The sequence below is a fragment of the Trichechus manatus genome, unplaced genomic scaffold (genome assembly GCF_000243295.1).
Source record: "Trichechus manatus latirostris isolate Lorelei unplaced genomic scaffold, TriManLat1.0 scaffold00153, whole genome shotgun sequence".
Classification (NCBI taxonomy): Eukaryota; Metazoa; Chordata; class Mammalia; order Sirenia; family Trichechidae; genus Trichechus; species Trichechus manatus.
The window spans coordinates 3899202-3919154 of NW_004444089.1; the positions used below are offsets into that span (position 1 = coordinate 3899202).

Below are 19953 nucleotides of genomic sequence, written 5' to 3' on the forward strand. Positions count from 1 at the left end.
TCACCAGGTCATCTAGGCTGAGAGGCTCACAGTTGTCCTGAGTTCCCCATTATAACTGAAGATTATCTAACTCACCAGGTCATCTAGGCTGAGAGCCTCACAGTCGTCCTGAGTTCTCCGTTATGAGTGAAGATGATCTAACTCACCAGGTCATCTAGGCTGAGAGGCTCACAGTTGTCCTGAGTTCTCCATTATGAGTGAAGATGATCTAATTCACCAGGTCATCTAGGCTGAGAGGCTCACAGTTGTCCTGAGTTCCCCGTTATAAGTGAAGATGATCTAATTCACCAGGTCATCTAGGCTGAGAGGCTCACAGTTGTCTTGGCTTTTCCCCTTGTCCCATGGGTTCAGCTGCTAAGTGCCAGAGTTTGTTTTTACATGGTTTTGTCCTTTTCTGCTGTCATCATTTAGTTCATTCTCTTTCTTTAATTTATAGTATTTGTTCGTTTTCTCTTCCTTATTCTCCTCACTGTATGTGTCACTGCTGGATAATCTTTTTAAAACGCCACAGTTTTCAGGTTATGCCATTGCTCAGACATGGTGATTGGCTCCCCTTGTCTATCTACCCAATGGAGTCTTAACCTCACAGTCTTACTGTCAAGACAGTTCCAGTGTTTTCCCTGGGCTGGTCTGTTGTTCCTCAAAACAACGCCTCCTAGTCTGTCCTGGGTAGGTTCCCTGCTCTGCTTACCACTCTACTTTTTCATACACTTTTCAAAAAAACTTCCTTTTAGCCTCTGACCAGTCTGTTTTGTCACTTTCTTGTCCAAATTTCATCTGTTCAGTAGGACTCTTTCCAAGGGAATGAGCTAGGTGTGTTTCAGAGACCAGTTTGGTTGGAGAGTAGGAAAGGGGAAAATTAGGTTGTTTTTTTCCTAACTTTTAAATTCGTAAGAGATTAGTTGAGAGAGAGCCAGATTCCATCGGGCTTTCTGGGCCATGGTAAGGAGTTTGGATTTGATTTTAAGTGTGTGCAACTGGAAGATGCTGTTGTGAAGCCTGATGATCTTATTTATGCTTTTAAAAGATTTCCCTGGTGTTTTATGGAGATTGGGCTATAGAGGAGCTAGAACCGAGGTAGAAAAGTCAGTTAAAAGGCAGATAAAATAATGTAGGGTATAAATGAAGATGGCTTGAACGATGATGATGTGAAACAGTCAAATTCAGGATTTGAAGATCCAGTGATCTTGCCTGTGGTTTCGATGAGAACAGTTAGGGAAAGGGAGAATTTAAGGACGTATCCCGCGTTCTTGCCTGAATTAGATAGGTAGTGGTGCCGTTTACTGTTTGGGGGAAGTGGAGAAGAGAGGAGTTTTAGATAATGGTTTTGGCCATGTTAAAGTTGAGACGCCTGCTGGAAATTCAAGTAAAGTGTTGACTAGGCAACTGGGTATGTGAGTCTAGGACTCACAGCAGCTTCGGGGCCAGAGATCAGGATTTAGGGTTCAACAATGTATACTTTTTTTTTTTAATAGTATTTTATTGTGTTTTCGGTGAAGGTTTACACAGCATTTTAGGTTCCCATTCAACAATTTGTACACAAGTTGTTCAGTGACATTGATTACTTCACAGTGTGTGAACATTCTTATTATTTCTGTTCCGGTTGTTCTGTTTCCATTAATCTAGTTTCCCTGCCCCCTTACCTTCTCATCTTTGCTTTAAAGTAATTATTGGCCCTTTGGTCTCATATTGGTGATTTTTAAAAGGAGCACAGTACTTATGGGTAATAGTCATTATTTTTTGAATCAGTTTGTTATCTAGCTACAAGGTGACCTTAGGGGTTAGTTTCAGTTTAAGGTTTAAAGAGTATCTCAAGGCAGTAGTCTTGGGGAGTCTTCTAGTTTCAACCAGTCCAGTAGGTCTGGCTTTTTTTTTTGAATTTGAGGTTCTTTTCCACATTTTTGTCTCATTATATCAGGATCCATCTATTGTGGCCCTGATCTGAATGGTCAATGGTGGTAGCCAGGCACCGTCTAGTTCTTCTGGTCTCAGGATAGATGAGGCCATGGTTCATGTAGACTGTTTGTTGTGCAGACTAGTTTCTTCGTATATAAATGATTTTTAAAACCAGATAAGGATAAGATCACCCAGGACAGAGGACTGAGCCTTTATGAGAACATGTGTGTTCATTCATTTAACATGTATTTATTGAGTGGCTACTCTATGCCAGCCACTGATCCAAGTACTTAGTACACAGTGATGAGCAAAACTGGCAGAAGATCCATGCTTACATGCTAGCAGGGGAAAGTACTGGGTAAATACTAAACATAATAGCTCTGTGTGTTAGACAGTGTTACTGTGACAGAGAAGAAGTGCAGTGGGGATTAGGGGATGGCAGGGGACAGGGCAGGTCGCAGGGTTGGCCAGTCCAACTTACTACCAAACAGAGTTTTCATTTGCTTTATGTCCCTCCCACCCTCCAAAATAGAATCGAGGTTTTGAAAAGACTTAGGAAAAAAAACTAAATTTGTGCTTTTTGGTTTCCCTATTATGTTAAAATAACTGTGCTATTGCTTGTTGATTTTGTACTAAATATGTTAGAATAAAACTGATGGTTTTTTAAAAGAAGGAAACTTTTCCCTATAAAGCTACACTAGCGAACAGGAAAAAGGTTTTAAGGTTATTTGATTGTAATAACAGTTACAAATGTCTGTATTAAAAGGCTCGATAGTTCCGAAATGGATCACAGTGAAAATGAAGATTACACAATGTCTTCACCGTTGCCGGGGAAAAAAAGTGACAAGAGAGAGGACTCTGATCTTGTAAGGGTGAGAGATTTGATTGTGTGATAGTTTTAATAAGAATAACAACAGCTTTACTGTATAAGTAATAATTTTTACACTGAAACCAGTTCATACTACTCTCAAATTTGACATCTGATTTTTTTGTTTTGTCTTTAAGTGATTTCAGTCACAACTTTGAGTATGCAATTATCCTCTACCATGTCATTTAAGTATATTGAATCTCTGTATTTCTTGTCATTCTGATAAGTAATCTTTAATTTTTATGTCTTTGGAATCAAACATGCAGTTTCATACTCAGAAATGCTAGTTTGTTTTTTAAACAAATAAGTTTGGATTTAGCCTTAGAGGTGAATGGAATGAAGGTCCTTGAAGACTTCTCCATTTGGTTGATTTCTTGAGCCTTTAATTACTTAAATAAGTTTCTGGTACAGGTAGAAAATGCCACAATTTTCATAAAGTCCTTGTTGAGTTTTTAAATCTTAACAGTGATAACTTGTATTATAGACACAGTTTGTCAATGTCATTTGCAGACAAATTTGGTAAAGTTTTAGTACAGATATAGAACACAGTTATGTATTGCAACACAACCCAGCGGCCTTAAAATTGGGCCCATTTTAATGTTTCGGTTAAGCTCTAAACATTCCTTAAATAACCAAGTAGAATCTCTGAATCAGTTTCCTTATCTGTAAAAGGTAGATACTTAGCTAGCAAGGTTTATCAGAACAAAGGAATGAACTGAGAAGATGAAAATTGTTATTGCTGCTGTTTTATTGTTATTATAATGATTAATAATTATGACTAATGATTGTCCTAACAGTAAAAGTTAAAGTGTTTTAGTCTACCCAGTTGATAGGAGTGGGGTTATTGATAAAATGATGCTGCTTTCTCCGAAGTAGTACAGCCCTTCTTGTCTTCCACTGGGCCAACACTAGGCCTCCCAAGAGTGTACGGTATTTTCAGTTGTTTTTGGGTTTCACCAGTAATTCGTTTTGCCACATTGTTTCTTCTCATTTCTCTTAGAAAAAACTTATAATTCTAAAATTCTTACTAAATCCTTACTACCTGCACTTCATATTCTGATTTGTATTGACTGTTTAAAAATTTTACTCAAGCAGAATTAAAAATTGATGGCTTGGCCAGAAAGGAATCCTGTTATCTGGGTTTATAGAAAAGAATCCTTGAATTGGAAAAGGTATTTATGTCTTCTCAGTTAATGCAGACATTTCTTCATTATTGCCCAGGAGAGTTGGTTACCAGGTGCTTGAAAATGCCATAAGTGCACACCTCCTGGTTCCCTTCATTTGTTGGAGAGGTCAGGAGGGCCACGCACACCCAAACCCACATTCCCCCCATTCCCAAGTTGGGAAACATGACTTTTTATTAATTCTTCTTCACATTTTGTGGCCCTGTAAATTCCATATTTAGTCCTGCCTTTTGGAGCAATGCAGAACAAAATCTTACTGTGTCTTTTATGGAGCAGTCTTGAATTTCTGAGCTCTTGAGGATTTATTTGTAGAATCGCAGTGGAGGCCTTTTGCTATTTGTTGCAGCAGGCATAGAATGTAACATTGGGTCCTTTATCAGAAATACTACAAGTACTTTATTACTAAGGTGGTTTCATCTGAAACGCCCTCAAGGGGTGAACATTATGAAACACAAGTTCAATTCAGATTAGAACCAAAGGTAACATCTTATTTGCAAATACCTTTTTTCAACAATATAAACGGCGGCTATACATGTGGACCTGGCCAGATGGAATATATAGAAATCATATCAACTACATCTGTGGAAAGAAATGATGGAGAAGTTCAATATCATCAGTCAGAACAAGGCCAGGGGTGGACTGTGGAACAGACCATCAATTGCTCATATGCAAGTTCAAGTTGAAGCTGAAGAATATTAAAATAAGTCCACGAGAGCCAAAGTATGACCTTGAGAATGTCCCACCTGAATTTGGAGATCATCTCAAGAATAAATTGGATGCATTGAACACTAATGGCGTAAAATGAGACAAGTTGTGGAATGACACCAAGGACACCATACATGAAGAAAGCAAGAGGTCATTAAAAAGGCAGGAAAGAAAGAAAAGACCAAAATGGATGTCAGAAGACACTCTGAAAGTTGCTCTTGAACGTCGAGTAGCTAAAGTGAATGGAAAAAACAATGAAGTAAAAGAGCTGAACAGAAGACTTCAAAAGGCAGCTCAAGAAGACAAAGTAAAGTCTTATAACGAACTGTGCAAAGAGCTGGAGATAACCAAAAGGGAAGAACACACTTGCATTTCTCCAGCTGAAAGAACTGAAGAAACAATTCAAGCCCCAGTTTGTAATATTGAAAATTTCTTATGGGAAAATATTGAATGATGCAGGAAACATCAAAAGAAGATGGAAGGAATACAGAGTCACTGTACCAGAAAGAATTGGTCGATGTTCAGCCATTTCAGGAGGAAGCATATGATCAGGAACTGCTAGTATTGAAGGAAGAAGTCCAAGCTGCACTGAAGGCATTGGCGAAAAACAAGCCTCTGGGAATTGATGAAATACTAATTGAGATGTTTCAACAAATGGATGCAGAACACTGGAAGTGCTCACTTGTCTTTGCCAAGAAATTTGGAAGACAGCTACCTGGCCAACCAGCTGGAAGAGATCCATATTTGTGCCTGTTCTAAAGAAAGATGATCCAGCAGAATGCGGAAATCATCAAACAATATCGTTAATATCACACGCAAGTAAAATTTGACTGAAGATAATTCAAAAACAGTTGCAGTAGTACATCCACAGGGAACTGCCAGAAATTCAAGCTCGATTCAGAAGAGGTCATGGAACGAGGGATATCATAGCTAATGTCAGATGGATCTTGGCAGAAAGCAGAGAATACCAGAAAGATGTTTACCTGTGTTTTATTGATGATTCAAAGGCATTCAACTGTGTGGATCATAACAAATTATGGATAACATTGTGAAGAATGGGAATTCCAGAACACATAATTGTGCTCATGAGGAACCTGTACATAGACAGAGAGATAGTCGTTCAGACAGAACAAGGGAATACTACGTGGTTTAAAATCAGAAAGGTGTACGTAAGTGTTGTATCCTTTCACCATACTTACTCAATCTGTATGCTGAGCGGATAATCTGAGAAGCTGGACCACCTGAAGAAGAACATGGCATCAGGATTGGAGGAAGACTTATTAACAACCTGCGATATGCAGATGACACAACCTTGCTTGCTGAAAGTAAAGAGGACTTAAAGCACTTACTGGTGAAGATCAAAGAAAACAGCCTTCAGTATGGATTACACCTTAACATAAAGAAAACAAAAATCCTCACAGCTGGACCAATGAGCAACATCACGATAAAGAAAATATCGGAAGTTGTCAAGGATTTCATTTTACTTGGATCCACAGTCAACGCCATGGAAGCAGCGGCCAATAAATCAAATGACATATTGCGTTGGGCAGATCTGCTGCAGAAGACCTCTTAAAGTGTTAAAAAGCAAAAATGTCATCTTGCGGACTAAAGTGCACCTGACCCAAGCCATGGTATTTTCAGTTGCCTCATATGCATGCGAAAGCCGAACAATGAATAAGGATGACCAAAGAAGAATCGATGCGTTCAAATTATGGTGTTGGCAAAGAATACTGAGTGTATCATGGACTGCCAGAGGAATGAACAAATCTGTCTTGAAAGAAGGACATCATGCTTGGTAAAGTAGAGGGTCAGCAGAAAAGAGGACGTGTGTGTGTGCGCATGTATGTATATATATCGTTATTGTTAGTTGCTGTCATTCGATTCTAACTCATGATGACCCCATGTGTGCAGAGTGGAATTGCTCCACAGAGTTTTCAAGACTGACTTTTCAGAAGCAGATTGAGGTGGCTCTGGGTAGGTTTGAACTGCCAACCTTTTGGCTAGTGGTTGAACGCTTAACCATTTCCACCACCCAGGCTCCTATTTATATTGACATATCTGGACATAGCCTTAAAAATAAGAAGTAGGAAACCAATGTAGAAAAAATGTCCATACTGAGGTGCATAGAAGAGAGAGAGAGGGAAGAGATGCCACGTACCTGCATGGGAAAATAAAGAAAGATGGTGGTTCTTTCTAAATGAGTATGTAATTGTAAAATTCCAATGTGATTTTAAGTCCATGTGGGAGAAGAAACGGATATACAAAATGTAGAAGCAAGAAAGATAGGATCAGCCCATTCAGACACAAACACATTTAGATATAATTAGTAAAATATTGTGGTACTGTTAAAAAAATAGCCCCGTAACATTCACGCATATTAAAACTTAACGCAAAAGGCAAGAAGTGTCACGTGTCAGTGGTTCTGAAATAAGCGGCCAGCTCTGTGGGGTCGGGGTGGGGGAGTTTACAGCTCCATCTCACATCCTATTATAAAACAAGATACAACAGGAATTAAATTTAATCACACACCAAGTGTAGAAAAATGTAGATAAAAACACTAAGACTTGGAGGGACAAATGGACAGTAATACCAAGGAAATAATCAGGCTGTTCACTTTCAGAAAAAGCAGATGACTAATTAAGCATATAAAAGAAAATCTTTCTTTTGTTTTCACTGATTTTTAAGAATGTAAATTGTTATCCCCTTCCTGGAGCTGAACTTGGTAATAAAAACATGTGTACATGTAGTTGTGTGTGGGTATGTGGAAAGCATAGACAATCACGTGTACACTTTACATTCATGGCCGCCACGGACACTTTCCCCAGTCTCCATTTGTTGGTCAACCCGTAAATTCTGTGAAGGTAGACTAGTATTTTATTTTAAATTTAAAACTCACTGATTTTTTGTTGTCGTTGTTAATGAGTTGTATCTGGGAAGAAGTGGTATCTGTGATTCAGAAGTGTTTTCAGAATTTTTAGTAAAGGATCAGTATGTTTGACTTTTATATCTTGCAGCTTGCATCTATAAAATCACGGTGGTTCTTTTATGATGTTCTCAGAATTAATGATACATTTATATATGAAGTTGATATTTTAGGTCACGTGACGCACTATGTGGCAAAGTTAGCATTTCTTGAACTATGGAAACAAACCCATTTTTCTTGGTCCATTAGGACCGAGCAATGAATTCAGAATTTTCTTTTTCATGAAAGAACTTTCACTGAAATTTATTATTTAAATTTAAGCCTAATCTTGAGAGGTTCCCACTTGACACTCTCAAGCTTCAGAGTAAGAATGAAAATCTACCCTCATAGACCAGAGAATTTTTTAAAAAATAAAATACCTATTAATAAAAGCAAGTCCATAGTTATGGTTCTGATATATTCCAAAACTGTATACCTTACTTAGGTACTTTTTTTATAGCAGAAGTAGATAAAATATTTTATTGTTTCAGTCTTCAAAATATGCATACTGATGATTTTATGTTTTAAATTGGGTTTTTTATTCCTAGTCTGAATTAGAGAAGCCTAGAAGCCGGAAAAAAACGCCCGTTACAGACTCAGAGGAGAAGCTGGGTGTGGATGACCTCAGCAAACTGGTCCAGGAGCAGAAGCCTAAGGGTGGTCAGCGTGGCCGGAAGAGGGGCCACACGGCCTCCGAGTCAGATGAGCCGCAGTGGCCCGAGGAGAAGAGGCTCAAGGAAGACCTGTTAGAAAACGAAGACGAACAGAACAGTCCCCCAAAGAAGGGTAAAAGAGGCCGGCCACCAAAACCTCTTGGCGGAGGTATCCCTAAAGAAGAACCAACAATAAAAACTTCCAAAAAAGGAAGCAAAAAAAAATCGGGACCCCCAGCAGCAGAGGAAGAGGAAGAAGACGACAGACAAAGTGGAAATACAGAGCAGAAGTCCAAGAGCAAACAGCATCGGCTGCCCAGGAGAGCGCAGCAGAGGTAAGTACGTGCCACCTGAAACCACTTCTGTTCCATTACCATGTGATAAACCGTCATTTGATGCTATCCACATTTGGGTCTCCCCAAAGCAGAGCAGAATCTCCTGAAACTAGTGCAGTTGAATCCACACAATCCACACCACAGAAAGGACGAGGAAGACCGTCAAAAACGCCATCACCATCACAACCCAAAAAAAATGTGTAAGTTGTAAATCATATTAAATTTCAAGTCAATTTCCAATTATTTTGTAAAAGTTCATAAATACATAAATATAGCTAGGCCTGTATTTAAATCCTCATATATATTTAGCCCCGTGACGTAGGTAAGATATTATTTTTATAAACTCATCTAGATGATTGATATTCCAGTTAACCCTTTGGGAACATTTGTGCATTTCTACAGGTTTATAAATGAATATTAAATAGTTTATTATTTCTTACGTGGCACAGTGGTTGAAGTGCTGAACTGATAACTGAAAGGTCGGTAATTCAAACCCACCAGCCACTCTGCGGGAGAAAGATGTGGCAGTCTGCTTCTGTAAAGATTACAGCCTTGGAAACCCTATGGGACAGTTCCACTCTGTCCTGTAGGGTCACCGTGAGTCAGAATTGACTCCATGGCAGTGGGTTTGGTTTGGTTTATTTCCTGTGTAGACTTTATGGTACCTAGAGAGAAGGTGAGGTATTGTCAATCCTCCCAGCCCATGGCGCGTGTCGCCTGTTCAGTACACGCTGCAGTTTGTTTTCATGTCTTCCCTTAGCAACTGTTCTTTTAGAAAACATTAAAATAGCATGGACACTTCTACTTTTACTTCTGTGAACTTATAGCCGGAAATTAATAGCTATCAGTTTTCTTAAATTATGTTCATAGAAATTAATTATCCCATGTCGATCTAAAGTTCTTGATGTCTTGGTTATGTTTGTTTGCTAATCTAATTAGAATATCTATCTATATATAAGGAGCCTTGGTGGCGCAGTGGTTAAGCGCTTGGCTGCTAACCAAAAGGTTGGCGGTTTGAACCCAGTAGCTGTTCCACAGGAGAAAGATGTGGCAGTCTGCTTCCGTAAAGATTACAGCCTTGAAAACCCTGTTGGGCAGTTCTACTCTGTCCTAGAAGGTCGTTATATATTGGAATCAACTTGATGACAATATTTTTTTCTTTTTTTTTTTTAAATCCATATATAGATAGTTTTGGATTTTCACAAAAACACATATTTATAAGGGAATTACAATAACAGTATTGTACCCAAGATTATGAATGTGGCAGGAGCATCAATGGTGTAATTTGTAGGTTTAGCAGTATTTTTTATTCACTTATTTAAGTGGAAAAGAATAGCAGGGCTTCATAATATTACTAAGAAGTTCTACACTCTTTCTGAGTGTGATTCCATTACATAATTCCATCATAAGCTTGACTTTCCAGAGTTGCCAGCACGCCTCAGTTAAATAGGTGTTTTTCCTCTTCCTGTGAAGAGGAAAAGCTGCCCGAGTGTCTAGCCAGTGCTTTGCGCCTTCTTTTATTTATTTTTCGCTCAGATAAAAAATCAAGGTAAGTATATTTTTTATGGTAGCTTTGTAAATGTGTTTGGATTCAACCAAGGGAAATCATGGTTTCTAAGCAAAGGATTCTTAATGAATGTTAAATTCCCGTGATTAATTTTATAACAAGGAAATAACAGAGGGTAAATATCTTTCAAGCTCAGAACTTTAATTTGTTTCTATTTCAGCATCATAAAATGAAGGGCTTAAATGGTTATTGCTTTCATCTTCTAAGATTACACAAGTCCTCCCATGAGTGTTCTAGACAAGACAAGTATTTCTTTTTAAAAATCAATAGCGAAAAGAATTCTGTAGCCTGTCTTGGGGTAGGATTCACCCTCACTGGGAAACACTGTTTGTAGCTAGTATATGTTATGATTTGTCTGCTTTTCTTGTCCTGACCTCAGTGGAGTTGACAAAGATTGTGTCATTGTTTTTATGTAATAACCTTGGTCATTCCTGAAAAACTGAACCAAGTAAAAAATTACTAACTTCTAACCATAAAGAGAATACCTTTGTTCTCTATTTTGATGTTCAAATTAAAGTGTCAATTAATATCAAGAAATATCATTCTTAAATAGATACAAAATTTTTAAAAGAAAAAAATTACTTAGTTTGAGCATGGTTGCTTATGGAAGTGATAAGCTATATTTGTAACTTAAAAAAAATGAATATTTATCAAAGTGGGTCCATCTGATTAAATGAGGCTCCTGTTAAAACTTTTTGATTGGCTCCTGTGTTTCAGAGAGATGTAGGTGCTGGGGATACAGTGGCAGAAACAGGCAGGGTTCTTGTCTCTGTGGAACTTCCCGTCCAGCAGGCGTGCTGTCTTTAAATGACCACACACAGACAGGGAGGTATGAATTATCATTGCACCTGAAAAACTGTAACAGGATGATGTAGGAGGATCAAGGACCCGGAAGAGGTTTCTCTTTGGAAACTGAGGATAAGCTGATCCTGAGAATACAGGGAGTCCCCAGTTTATGACAGGGTTCTGTCTGACAACTCTGTCTTAAGTCAGTTCTGACATAAGTTGAATACCTGTTTTTCTTTTTTTTTTTTGTTTGTTTTTAAAACTTCTCATCATCATTGCCTCTTATTATCAGCATCTTCCTAAAACCGATCTTTATTTACAGTTTTTGGGGGTTGCAATGAGAATGATAACAGCAGCAAACTACACACTGTAACATTGTATGTAGTGCATATTAATAACGGTAAGATGTAGAAAAAAAAACTAGAGGGTCATAAGCGTGGTTCATCATAAGTCGAATGCATCGTAAGTCGGGGACTACCAGTACGTAAAAATTAGACGAGTAGAGAGAGGAACTCCTGTTGGGGAAGAGGCACTTTATTTACAGGCTCTTAAGTGGGGAAAAATCTTGGCAAATCTGGAGAGCTGAAGGCAGCCAAGGGTTTGCTGGATTGCAGTTATGGGGGTTGGGGAGCACAGAGATGAAAGTGGGCAGGCAGGACCATCTGCAGGGCCTCGCATGCTGTGTTAAGGATTTTTAGAAAATTATTCTCAGTTCAATGGGGAGTTACCTGGGGAGTGGGGTGGGGGGGTGACATCAGCTATTTTTACATAGGAGCAGATGAACAATAGTATATTATTAAGAAAGACTCCAGATTTTCATCTTTGAGTGGTGCAGTGGGTATAGATGTCTTTTACTGAGTTAGAAGAGGTACAAAGAAGAGCCGACTTGGGGTGACGGTCTGGATCAGACTTATTTTTGTTACCTGGTAGATGTTTGTTTCTAGGATTAAAACACTGGTTTGTTTCTTGTCTCATAAAGTATCTGACGACAGAAATAATAAGGAATGAGAATGGTGAAGTGCATACAGTGTTTTCTGTGCTGAGGTCTGGGAATCTTCTAAACACCAGGCTGCTCAGCTCATTCTCACGTGTTTTGCTCCAGCCGTGTGGGACGCTCCAAACAAGCCGCTACTAAAGAAAACGACTCGAGCGAAGAAGTAGATGTGTTTCAGGGTAGCCCTCCTGCCAATGACGATATCACACAGGAAGAAACCGAGGAGGAGGAAGTTTCTCCAGTAAGTGTATGTGTTTATTGAATGCCGTGGGTGGTGGGGTGGGACACAGGAGCACAGCTGGTACACATGTGGTCAGACCCACTTAGCACTCGCTGTCACTTACAGCTCGAAATGTGCTGTTTCTCTTCATTGGCTGTGGTGTTGTTTCATCTACAGGCTGATTAGTGGACAGAACATCTTTAACGGAAACCTGAAACTAAATGAGAATAATAGATGTAGCCCAGGGAAAATGTAAATGTCAAGTCTAAAACTGAATGTGGAGAACAAGAAGTAATAGTCTAACATTGACACTTCAAGCATTTAAGTTGTACCTTGATTTTAGTGCCCTGGCATCCATTAAGTACACTATTATTTATGTTTCAGATTTCTGTTTGAGATTCACAATAGAGTTTTTGTTTATAGTAATGGGAAATTTGACATCGATTAAGGGTAATAGTTGCACAGCATGATCAGTGTAATTGATATCATTAAGCTGTACACCTGAAAAAGATTGAATTGGTAAATGCTGTGTTATATATATTTTTACCAAAAATAAAAATAAGAAGAACAGCTGCTGAAGCTGCTTATGTACAACCATACACCTCATGAGACCAGGAGAAATGGATGGTGCCTGGCTACCACTATAGAACATTTTGATCACAGATTCTGTAAAAAGAATCCTGATCAAAAGGGGGAAAATACAGAACAAAATGTTGAATTTTCATGGAATCCAGATTTTCTGGAGCCATGGAGGCTGGGTGACACCCCCCACCCCACCAAAACTATTGCCCTGGGTTAACTTTCATACCTTAAACCTCAGACTGAAACTATCCCCAGAATTCATCTTTAAACTAAACATTAGTATAGCTTAATTAGTAAAGTCTGTCTGCCCTGAGCATTGTGCTCTTCTAAAGAATTATCTATATGGAATCAAATTGACAACAGCAACTTGAAAGGTTAGATGAGAAACTTAGGGGCTTGTGAGTTTATGTTAAAGCTGGTAGAATAATTTGGAAAAGGATAGTGAGAATGGTTGCACAACTTGAATGTAATCAGTGTAACTAAAGTGTACATGTAGAAATTATTGATGTATGTTTTGCCATGTGTATTTTCACCAAAAAAAAAAGTATGTATATAAAAAAATTTAACAATTACTGAGTAAATTGTTAATTAAAATAAAATCCTGGTTTGTTTATATTCCTGTTGGTAATACTGATCCTTTTTGAACTAGAGTTTTATGCTTTCATTAGTGCTTGCCAGTAAATAGCATTATGTGTAAATCTCAGGTTATTTATGTGTATTTGATCATTGTTAGGATACAAACTCCGTAGCTGTTTTTCTCAGAAAGACAGCTGTAATTCAAGCGTAAGTTCATACGTATCAGTTGTTCTTTCAGTACAGAAAGATACGTAGAAAGATGATTGATCCCTTTGTCGATTGTTCTTGTGAATAGTGGCTTCTGTTCGTTTCTCTCTAGAATTATTAAAAATTCTAATAGTTTTTTATAATAGTTTTTTCTTTTTCTATTCTGGAAAAGGCTATTTATATCTAGGAAGAAAGGCTTTGTTGATCTGCATTCGACAACGAGCCAGTAAAAACCTGTATCCTAACGGTCCTGTTCACAGCCGATCAAGGCATTTTGTTCTCATTTGCATGGAGTTGCCATGAGTTGGAGGCTGACTCTGTGGCCGTGAACAATGACAGCAGGAGCCCAAGTATGACATAGGTCTAAGTACACAGTGCCAATGCAAAGAGTGGAAAGGAGGAAGGTGTTAGGGAAAGGAAAGCAAGGAAAATCAGGAGTGAGAGTGAAGATTGGTTAAAAAAAACGACTGCCGTGTCTACCGAGTGTGCACCCGTTTTCATTCCATGACTCTTGGCTTTTCCTTTAGGTGCGGCGGAGAAGCTCTAAAAGGGACAGACGATGAACACGTGTAGCTAAGAACTCTCTTTTGAAAGCTTTGAAAAGAATCATTTTTTTTTTTGTCAAGCTTGAGGCTGAATAAAGCTTTTGCTGCACAAAATGGGACTGCTGAAGACTGGACAGTTGACCCTTCCTTCTCTGACCTCACACATTTGCGGTCGCCGCTTCAGCCACGCGCATGCTGACGGCATTGACCCTGGAGTCTTGTGAAAGTGGGATGTGCGATGGCTGTGTAGACAAACTAAAGAAGAAACTTGTAAATATCCTTTTTTTTTTTTTTTTTTTTTTAGTGTTTCTGACTTCTCAAGTGCTTGTATAGCTTTTATCTGCGGCTTTAAACTGACAGTACCTGACTGTTTATTGGATCTATTGATTTGAAAAGAGTTTGTTAGGATAGATCGTAAGCAGTAACCTGTCAGTGTTTGTATTTGTATTCTCTGCAATTTTACTGTGAAACGAATTTTTCAACAAATGGTGTCATTTTCTTGATGTCACTGTTTGTTGGGGAGTTCAGCGGTTTCTTCCCCTTTAGTGTATACTCCCTGGGGTTTACTTCTGGGCACCCCTATCTCCAGAGGTGCTAACTCGGCTGCCATTACAGGCGAATGATGCCTCTCATGGGATGACACCGTGCAAATTGCTAAGTAGTCCTTACATTGTTCAAATTATTTTACACCTCAGTATTGGTCCCAGAATTTTCCGTCCTTCCATGGCAATGAAAATTTAAGAAGAGAGAGATTTAAAATATTTTAATTTTAAAGAGTGTGTTATAAAATAATGTACCGAATTCTTTATACCATTTTATCATCCCTTTTCAGTTTTTATTAATCTACTGTATCAATAAAATTCTGTAATTTGAATGAGTTTTTAATAGTCTAGAATGTTATTGTGTATAGATATTTCCTCCTGAGCATTACGTTCAGAAAATGCAAATTATTACACTATAATATAAAATCTGATATATACACATTATAAAATTCGAGTTTTCCATACAGTGTAAAGTTGATCAGAAAGAAAAATTTTATTGATGCAGTGTATCTTTAAAACGCTGTTCTTGAAAGCCAAGTGTTTTGTATTTTATAGTGAGTTGCATGTTTATGAAAAAAAGTGCTGAAAATGGGATGTGCTTTTTTCTGTAAATTCGTATTTAGCCATAGTATATGATAGATTGCCCCATAATGTAGTTTTTCATCAAGAGTTTATTATTGTACTTTATTTTGGAGCCAAAAAATTGTTTGGGGGGAAGGGTGGGAGTGATATATCCAAGTATATCAGCTACTATAGGTATCACAATCTTATGAGCTTTGAATAAATTCCACTTTGTCCCGGTTGGGAGAAGTGGAAATTTATTTGGATTTAGAGCAGATTTTTTTTTTTTCCATTGTTGTAATCTGCAAAATATAGAAACAAATTACTTAAGGCAGTATCCTTTATACAGTTGTATAAACTGTATTTTGAACCAAAACATAGGTTACTACTTCATGCTTAACTAAATTTATCTTAGTATTTCAGGTGCTGTTTTATTGGTTTCTTTGTGGTTGTCAACATCGGAAAAGAAAATCATATTCTAACTTATTAAATTTGTCACATTGAATGATGGAGCATTTTCATATAATACACCATTATGCTTAAGGTATATTTCCAAGATTGGTTATACTAGATAGGGGGATGTAATAAAGAAGCTACTATTTTGGAAAATGACATTTTACTATTTTCCAATGTATGTTGCAATCGATGTGATTGTTTTTCTTTTAAAGATTTCTTCATGTTTATGAAACATCCTTTTATTTCTTAAAAAAACGCTTTGAATTCTGTTTTAATCTCTCAGTATTTAGTTATTCTTCATTCACAACAATACTGACACCAGTGATTATGGGAGGCTGCTGTATATCAAGGCAGCTAATGTTGGATCAAGGTCCACTGGTTTTTCAATGTTTCACTAGCTCAGTTCTCCCAAATAGGCTGTTTCTATTCAGCAGTACAAAGGCATGTTTCTAAATCTATAAACTAAAGAATAAGGGATAGCTTTGTATTTTTGTCGTTGACTAAATTGCACCGGAAATGTTTATGGAAATATATCTTTAAGACCATTTTATAAAACATATGAAAAAATGATCTTGAAACTGATCGTGGAGGATTTTTATTTGCATGATCATAGCTAACCAGATTTCATTACACGTCAGTGCTGTACATCAGTTCACAAACAGTGTTCACTGTAGATTTTGTTTATAATGCCACTGAGTCTGTGATTTTACAACTTGTCTGTTGTACTTTTTTTGGGAGAATTATGTAAACTTTTCATTATTCTGTAGCAAGATAGGTGCAATAATGATCAAAGTTTGGATGTCCTGAGTCTTCATCTTACGGGAGCATCTTACTGTGTTTAAGCTTAACATTTCATGTACTAACATTTGGAGAGCCACACACTTTAGCTAGAATAAGATTGAGTCTGTATAAAACATAAATTGCTAACAGTGGTTAGCAAATGTCAGTGATAATGTTCATTTTGAAAATATGTACTGTATAACATTAAGAAAATATTTAACTCACTGTAACAAGTCCCATTATGAAAATCTTAGGATTTCTCAGTGAGGTTGTCTTGCTGCACTCCGTAGCACATGCGTTTAATCCGCAGTGTAATCAGAGCCCTTGCTGCAGTGCGACAGGAAGCTTCTTCAGTGATCTCCACTGTATATGTAAATTACAAACGTGGCTGTACAACTTGTGCCAGGTATTAAAGGTTAAATTACTTTCTGTATCTTCTTACAACTTGTAAGTTTGATTTTTAAGATTTACTTTTGCCCACCTGAAGACGGTCAGGAATTTAGGAACTTGTCTAACTTAGGCATATCTTCCCTGCCGCATAGTATTACGTTACCGTAACGAACCATTGGTATTTAAGTAGATAACCAATTTTCAGACACAGTTTTGGATTTTCTGTGAAGTTGAATAAACATGAAAGTTAATATAACTTGTATTATTTTATTTATATGAATCAGTATATATTTAAATATGTGTTCTAAATAGAGAAAGTCACATTTTGATGATTTTTAAATTTTGGAGTCTTTGTTTAAGAAGAGGAAATCTCTTTCCTAGTAACATTTTTCAAACTTTTTGTTTAAACTTCTTGATTGACAGAGATTTATTAAGTACCATTTAAGTTAAAGAATTGCATAACTGAAAAAAATAAACCTACAGTATAAACTACAAAAAAAAAAGCACTAAGAACATAGGTTGGCTAGTGGCAGTCTTATTAATTTGTTCAGCAAATGTTTATGGAGTGCCTTCTGTGTGCCAGGCTAGTTACAGAGGATAACATGTGATCAGAATAGACCAAGTCCCTACCCTTGTGGAGGTTACATCCTAATGGGAGCGAGGAGAATAAGTAAACAATAATTAAATATATAATATCAGGTTGTGAAAAGTGTGGTAAATTTTAAAAAAGGACAGGATAGAGGGTAGAAGTGGTTGAGGGAGAAGGTATTTTATATACTTTAAAGCTATGTTATTCAGGAAAGTTAGGATTGCTATGTCCTTATGATGAAATGACACTTTTATAAATACAAAGTGTCACTTGCTATCTGTAGTTAATACTTTTCTGTGTATTTTGTCTGATATTAATATAGCCATACCAGCTTTGTTTTGGCTGTTGTCTGTATGATAAAACTTTTTCTCTCTGACCATGTACTTTCAACCTACTTATGTCCTTAAATGTTGTGTAAATAGTTTGTACTTGGGTCTTGTTCTTTTATTAGAGTGTTTAGACCATTTACATTTGGTATAATTACTGATATAGTAGGTTTCAAGGCTACCAACTTGCTGTTTATTTTCTTTTTTGCCAATCTCTTATTACACCTGTTTGTATTATTCTTTTAGTGGTTACCCTGCAGTTTACAGTGTCTGTGTCTGGCTCGCTCATTACAGTCCATGTTAGATTAGCGCTTTTGCCACCTTCTGAGCAATGCTGCCCCACCCTTTGTGCTGTAGTTGTCTTCTGTTTTGTGGTTACAAGCCCCACAATATTATCGTGGCTTTAAATAGCCAATATTCTTTTGTGTTAACCCATAAATTTTCTCTTTTCTTTGCTGTTCCTTTTTTTGGGGGGGAGGGGGAAGGGGTAGTTCTATGCTTCCATTTGAATTTATTTTCCTTCAGCTTGAAGAACTTCTTTACTGTTGCTTCTAGTTAAGATCTGCTGGCAATCAACTCAAGTCATCTTTGGTCAGTTTGAAAGGTCTTTAATGCCCTTTCATGTCTGAAGGAAGTTCTCATTAAATGTAGAATATTCTAGATTGGCAGTTTTATTTGATACTTTAAAGTTGATGTTACATTGTCTTCTGGTTTTCATATTTGCTGTCAAGAAGTCAGGTGACAATCTTGCTCTTTTTAGGTAATACATATTTTTTCCTAGCCACTTCTAGGATTTCCTCTTTACCTTTTGTTTTTAGCAGTCTGACTGTGGTGTGCCTAGGTAGGGTTTTCATTTTATCTGTGCTGCTTGGAGTTCACTGAGCTCTTGAACTTGCGGGCTAATGTCTTCCATCAGTTTTGAAAAATTCTTTTCCATCCTCTCATCACATATTTACATCTACTCCCATGTGCCTTTTATGTCCTTTTTTGCTCTTTCCCTTCTTTTTTCTTTCTGCTTCAGTTTGGATATTTTCTATTGATCATCTTCAAATTTACCAATCTTGTCTTTTGCCATGTCCAGTCTGCTATTTAACCCATCAGATGAGTTAATTTCAAATATTATTTTTCAATTCTAGAGTGTCCAGTTGTAGATTTCATTTTTCTGTTGAAAGTCTCTACCTTTTCACCCATCTTTTTCTCTGTTTTCTTTAACAGTTATTGTTCAAACCTTTGTGAGCTGACTCCAGCATCTGAATTGTGGGTCTGCTTCTATTGTCTGTTTCTTCTCTTTATTATCACTCACATTTTCCCTGAGCATACTTTTTCTTCCTCTTCATAGGCCTTGTAATTTTTTTATTAGTGCAGGATATTGTGTATAAAAAAAACCTAAGAGATTGAAATCAATGAGATTTACCCAAAGAGAGATGATGTGCCTTTTTCTCTGTTAAGCATTATAGGGATTGGTCACTTCAGTCTGTGGAGTTGGGCCTGGATTGCGGCTTTGTTAGGCCCTGTCCACTGGTTTCAAGTATCTGGAGGGCATGACTTGTGTTACATGATGGCCCTCTCTAGCACAACAAGGCTGTCCAGCCCAGCCCCTCCAGCAGGAAGGCTGTTTTACAGAAGAAGGCTTCTTTGAGGCAGAGGTATTTGGCACAGACCTTAGTTAAGTGGTCAGGCATATGAGTGTGCAGGAGAAGAGTAAGTAAAAAAACCCTTAGGTAAGAGTGAACCGTGTGTGCATCAGGGATTTCAAGAGCTATGTTTCTGGAGTGGAAGTGAGCTAGGGAGAAAGAGCCAGGAGAGGAGATCAGGAGGTAGCCAAGATCCAGATTTTTGAGGATTTTTAAAATGTTCAGAATTTGATGGGATGCATTGTGTGTGCTTTGTGCAGGAGAGCGTCAAGGTCTGACTTTTTTTTGTAAATGTTACTCTGGCTGTTGTATAAAGACTGGATAGTGAAATACAACAGTAGAAGCTCAGAGTTTTGTGTAGGTACGGCAGTAGTCCAGACCGTTGGTGGTCATTCAACACACACTGGTAGGGGTACAGGCCGTGAACACGTAGTTGGACTCATGACATGTTTTTGTTCATACGAGTGATGAGAAGTAGTAGCTGGGTTCACAATAAATTTTGAAGTTACAGCCAGTGCGGATGGGTTGGATGTGGAAATGTGAGGGAGATGAAAGATGACTCCTGAGTTCCGAGCCTGAGAAACTGAGTGCCTGG

At 37.7% G+C, this 19953-nt stretch overlaps 1 protein-coding gene across 7 annotated transcripts in view; it reads left to right on the forward strand.

Moving 5' to 3' along the window:
- The window catches only part of PDS5B (PDS5 cohesin associated factor B), a 122547-nt gene extending 105235 nt beyond the window's left edge, over window positions 1–17312 (forward strand). For 3 of the 7 annotated variants that reach the window (XM_023740355.1, XM_023740348.1, XM_023740351.1), the window contains 5 exons: window positions 2663–2768; window positions 8164–8603; window positions 8693–8803; window positions 12059–12191; window positions 14063–17312. In XM_023740355.1, coding sequence (XP_023596123.1) covers window positions 2663–2768; window positions 8164–8603; window positions 8693–8803; window positions 12059–12191; window positions 14063–14098 — 826 coding nt within the window. In that variant the 3' untranslated portion in view covers window positions 14099–17312. The remainder of the gene's footprint in view (window positions 1–2662; window positions 2769–8163; window positions 8604–8692; window positions 8804–12058; window positions 12192–14062) is intronic. The other 4 variants (XM_023740349.1, XM_023740352.1, XM_023740350.1 and 1 more) reach the window with 3 other exon arrangements.
- Window positions 17313–19953: the final 2641 nt, after the last annotated feature.